The 5000-nt window shown below is 43.9% G+C and overlaps 1 protein-coding gene across 8 annotated transcripts in view; it reads left to right on the forward strand.

Annotated features, from left to right (window-relative positions):
* myb (MYB proto-oncogene, transcription factor) overlaps window positions 1-4981 on the forward strand; it is a 10561-nt gene extending 5580 nt beyond the window's left edge. For 2 of the 8 annotated variants that reach the window (XM_081707173.1, XM_081707174.1), the window contains exons 10-16: window positions 86-259; window positions 1389-1513; window positions 1911-2022; window positions 2253-2378; window positions 2619-2753; window positions 2912-3016; window positions 3632-4981. In XM_081707173.1, the coding sequence (XP_081563299.1) occupies window positions 86-259; window positions 1389-1513; window positions 1911-2022; window positions 2253-2378; window positions 2619-2753; window positions 2912-3016; window positions 3632-3739 (885 nt within the window). In that variant the 3' untranslated portion in view covers window positions 3740-4981. Of the gene's footprint in view, window positions 1-85; window positions 260-1388; window positions 1514-1910; window positions 2023-2252; window positions 2453-2618; window positions 2754-2911; window positions 3017-3631 lie in introns of those variants that run through there. The other 6 variants (XM_027032043.3, XM_027032044.3, XR_014119780.1 and 3 more) reach the window with 5 other exon arrangements.
* Window positions 4982-5000: the final 19 nt, after the last annotated feature.

Genomic DNA, 5000 nt, shown 5'->3' on the forward strand with positions numbered 1-5000 from the left:
CGCCATCTTCCAAAACAAAGCAGGTGGGCAGTTGTGAGGTGAAATGTCAGCCCAGCTGAGTAACTACCTCACCTGCTCTTCTCAGAACATCCCAGCATGGGCAGACAGGAGTTGGTCAAAAATGGCGGGTGCCGCGGGCGGTGAGGGTTCGGGCGGCAGCCAATCGCCTGCCCGCAGAGAGGATGTCCACTTCTCATTGGTTGGCTCCACGCCCAAACGTTCTGACATGAGCCGCAGCCTGCCTTTCTCCCCCTCACAGGTACCTCCGTGAGACCCCAGAGTCAGCCATCCCATAATCAATAGTAGCTGTTCCCATAATCTATAGTATCTGTTCTATAATCAATAGTAGCTTTCCCATAATCAATAGTAGCTTTCCCATAATCAATAGTAGCTGTTCCCATAATCTATAGTATCTGTTCTATAATCAATAGTAGCTTTCCCATAATCAATAGTAGCTTTCCCATAATCAATAGTAGCTGTTTCATAATCAATAGTAGCTGTGCCATAATCAATAGTAGCTGTTCCATAATCAATAGTAGTTCTAAAACGAGGCTGTTAGTCACCTTTCAAGCCGGTAGAGTGAACAGCCTTGATTATTTGAACATCGCTACACCAGTCACTTTAGACTTGAACTAATTAATCACATATAGAGTAATCATCTATGTAATGAATGATTTGTGATTTATCACCTCATCTCTCTGTCACACTTAAAACCTTTTTCGTAAGGTGTATAGCACTAATGTGCTATGCAGGAGTGTAATGGAGTGAGCTGCTTACACCTTTGGTTAGTCTTTATTGCTGGTGCCTATTACTGGGTGATACTGCAGTGATAATGTTATTATGCCATTATGACAGCTTAAAGCAGTAGTTATGAAGATTTTAATTCAGACTATGCACCGTCACCGTTGCTGAAATGGTTCTCCTTCTCTGAATTGGGATTGTCAGTTTCTGTATTGGATTACCTCATGAAAATCACCTTTACGTTTCTATACCTGAAAAACGTGTATGTTCCCACAGTTACATCATCCCCAGCAGTTATGTGTGTTTCTAGCATGCCTCTGCCTGATGCCTGTCTCTAGTACCTGACTGTCCCTGCGCAATCCAGCACATTGCAGAATTAAGATGTTTGTTAGGTTTTTGTGAGTTTTTTTTAAATCCGCACACAGATGGGGGTAACATTCAGTTTCATATTCCAACTAGAAACAGGGAAATTAGAGAACCTTCTTTTTCAGATCTTCTTTCCAGAGCTGCCTTGTCTTGCATGGCATCTCACTAAAAGGCAGCTGGATTTTCTGCAGGGGATCCTGTACCCCCGCGTTCCCTCACAAGCTCCGTACGAGTGAGGTGTGTCCTGTGTCTGACAGGTCTCCTTTCTTTCCTCCCTGCAGTTCCTGAACGCCTCTGTGAGTCCAGACACGAACAGCCAGAGTTTGCCCATCTCCCCTTCGTCTGCATGCTCCCAAAAGCCCCTGCAGCATGACCTCAGTCTCCGCCACCAGAAAGAGAACGACATGTAAGAGTTTGTTTATGACTCTTACTTTGTTTATGACTCAGTGCTTTATCACACCAATGCAGACTTAAATATAGACTTTCATGACGCTTCTTTAAAGAACCATCAAAGTTCCATCAAATAATAGTTGCGTGTAGCATGAAAAGGAGTCTTAATCAGTGTCTTATACTTAAGACAGAACATTCATGTCATATTTTGATGGCTAATGAGTGATGACAGAATTAAGCCCTGAGCTCATCTCTGAAATATCCCACCTCCTTCTCCAGACCTCCTAAAGAATGATAAGACTGTTCATTTGTTATGTGAATGTATCCCACCATTTGCTGCAGTGCACAAAGGTGAGGGTTTTGTCTAGCTGTGAGTGGAGAGTTTTGGTCATTCACACTCCTCCCTTTCCCAGGTTCAGGACTCCAAGTCTCAGACGCTCCATAATGGAGGTTTCTCCTCGTACACCTACCCCATTCAAGACAGCTCTGACTGTGCAGGACACCAAATATGGACCACTGAAAAGGGTGAGATTGTGTGTGTGTGTGTGTGTGTGTGTGTGTGTGTGTGTGTGTGTGTGTGTGTGTGTGTGTGTGTGTGTGTGGATGGGTAGGTGCATTTTTGTAAATGTGTCTTTAGTGGTTTGACCGCCTTTGCTGGCAGTAATTCTGTTTCCTAGTTGTTGGTACATTTGTAGCAGCTTTTGTGAGTGTGTGTGTGTTCTGGAATGTAACGTGAGGGTATGTGTTGTGTGCAGGCCCACAGCCCACCTGTGGAGGCTGTAGTTGGTGGCATTAAGCAGGAGCCACAGGAGTGTGAAGTGAGCAGTGGATTCACATCTCAGCCCCCTGAGCCGCCCGCCCTAAAGAAGATTAAACAGGAGGTCAGAGCACCCCACCGACAGGATTCAGGACAAACTGCAAAAAACCATTTTAGTCTGGGCTTGGGAGCATATGGGTGTGTCTGAGATTTGATCCGATTTAATAATGTAAATCTTTGTTTTGCATTGAAGAGCAGCAGAAGTGTAGTGGTTAACATGCCCTGCTGTGCCAATCCAGTGAAGATGTGCCCTGAGTGCACGTGTGTGTGGGTATGTGATGCCATGGTTGCTCTGTGCTTCTAGGCGGAGCCAGCATGCCTTCAGTGGGAGGGGCAGAATCTCCATACCCAGCTGTTCCCTTCAAGTGGCCCTGCCCAGAACATGCCTGTGAGTGACCTTTCAACTCTGAACTCTGGGACTTCAATACCACTTCACTGGGTGCTTAAAATATAGAAATAAATGTCTCTCTCTCTCTCTCTCTCTCTCTCTCTCTCTCTCTCTCTCTCTCTCTCTCTCCACCTTGTTCTGCCTCTGTTGTAATAGTGGTGTAACTGTGGCGTAATATCTGACTTCTCCGTGGTTGTGGCTCTCTGCAGGATTTGTTGACCAGCTCTGTGCTGATGCTGTCTGGAGCAGAGAAGAGTGAGGAGGGTCCCAAAGCCTCCCAGATGCCGCGCAGAACCCTGGCAAGCCCAATGCAGGTAATCCAGCTGCCGACACAAACGCCGCCCCCTGCACGTTCTGCAGGTCTGTCCAAACATACTGAAGTGCTCCTCTAATTTAGCATCTGGCCAGGTATTCTCATCTCTAAAAAAAACATGCATCAACTCATCCACCCATCAGTAAATCTGTCCACACATTCACCTATTTCTCAGATTTTGGTATCTAAAACAGTGTTTTAGTATACCATACCAGTATATAGAATGTTGTTTTATTATGCTGGGATCTAGAACAGTATTTTAGCATAATGGGATCTAGAACAGAGTTTTAGCATACTGGGATCTAGAACAGTGTTTTAGCGTACTGGGATCTAGAACAGAATTTTAGTATGCTGGCATCTAGACGTGTTTTGGCATACTGGGATCTAGAACAGTGTTTTAGTGTACTGGGATCTAGAACAGTGTTTTAGTGTACTGGGATCTAGAATAGTGTTTTAGCATACTGGGCTCTAGAAAGTGCTGTATATATGTTTGTTTTACTGTATGGCTCTAGATGTAACACTCATAGCATCCCTGTCTTTATCTCTCTCCTTCTCTCCTCTTATTTCTGCCCTACTTCCTGTTACCCTTTGTCTTCCTGCTCACGTCCCCTGTCAGCACTTGAGCACCTGGGAGCTGTGCAGCAAGAGCGAGGAGCAGCTCCTGCCTTCCGAGGCCAGCCACAAATACCTCAACACCTTCTGCTCCCGCACACTGGTCATGTAGGACTCAGAGGGCAAGGAGCCAGGAGCGGGGGCAGGATGGGGATGCCATCGCTCTGCAAAGAAAGGGAAGAGAAACACTCCGAGACGACTCCTGGGGTTGTTGGAGTCACCGTGGTACGTGAATTGGGAGAGGCTCTAAGCTGTTCGGTCTGACGGCGTGGCCATCGATTAAGCTGTACTTTAACTTGATGGATTTCCACCAACCAAAGAAATCCTTCATTTTGGGTTGTCTCTGCTTTGATTGATTTATTTTCTTTTTTAAGAATAATATTGTATTATATGTGTTGTATTATACATGGGGAAATGAACTGTTTATGAGGGCTCTAATTGTATGGATTTTAATATAAAGAACAATTTGTAGTAATTTATTATTTTGTATTAAGAATAATTAAGTATGTCGGGTGCATTTTGCCAGTGTTGTCCCCAGTATTCATGCCCTTTAGATAAGCGAGTGTGTGTTAGCAGTAAGGAGTGTTTCCTCCGAGCATTACCATGATTTGACACGCCGTAGCCCAGTGATGCTGCCTGAGAGAACACAGACCCACATGGTTAGAAAGCCTTCGCAGACTTCCAGACGCTTGACGCCACAGACCCAGACTCCTGACCAAACCAGGCACGCGCGTACACCTGGACAGTGCTCACGTGCCTCGGCTTTCACGTTGCCAAGTTCAGAAACGACAGTCTTGTGATGCAGTGAGTTCATAAAGACATTTCAGTAGGGTTAGGGTTAGGCCATTTCAAAGAGCGCAGGCCAGTCAGGTCCCAAGACTGAGTTCCACTTTAGCACTTAGCATGGCCATTATATCAACAAAGCTAAAAGAAAAAGTGTTGGTTTTACAAATTATTACCAAGCTAGAGAGGAAAGCAAAGTTTACCAAGCATGTTTTCAAATCAAAGGCCTCGGTGACAAAAAAGACCTTTTGATCTGATAAGACATTTCTGTATACCTAATTTACATAAACACTGTTTTTGATTTGTTTTGTTTTGTAATCAAGAGTGTCAATGGTATTGCTAGCTTTAAAACACTTTAATGATTGCTTTTATAACAAGTTGGCTCTTTTTTATATTATGTACTTTTGATATCAAGACTTTTGAGTCCAATCAAAAACATTTAGCAGTAACGTTTTTGTTATTTGCTGCCTTTTTTGTATTAGCTTAAAGTACAAACACTTTTTATACACATCAAACTTTTCTACAAATTTTTGATACAACCTTTTCTAAACTGCCATGTGAATAAAGTGTGTTTTTGAAACACTGGTTAT

The sequence above is a fragment of the Electrophorus electricus genome, chromosome 24 (genome assembly GCF_041902795.1).
Source record: "Electrophorus electricus isolate QZ-2024a chromosome 24, ASM4190279v1, whole genome shotgun sequence".
Classification (NCBI taxonomy): Eukaryota; Metazoa; Chordata; class Actinopteri; order Gymnotiformes; family Gymnotidae; genus Electrophorus; species Electrophorus electricus.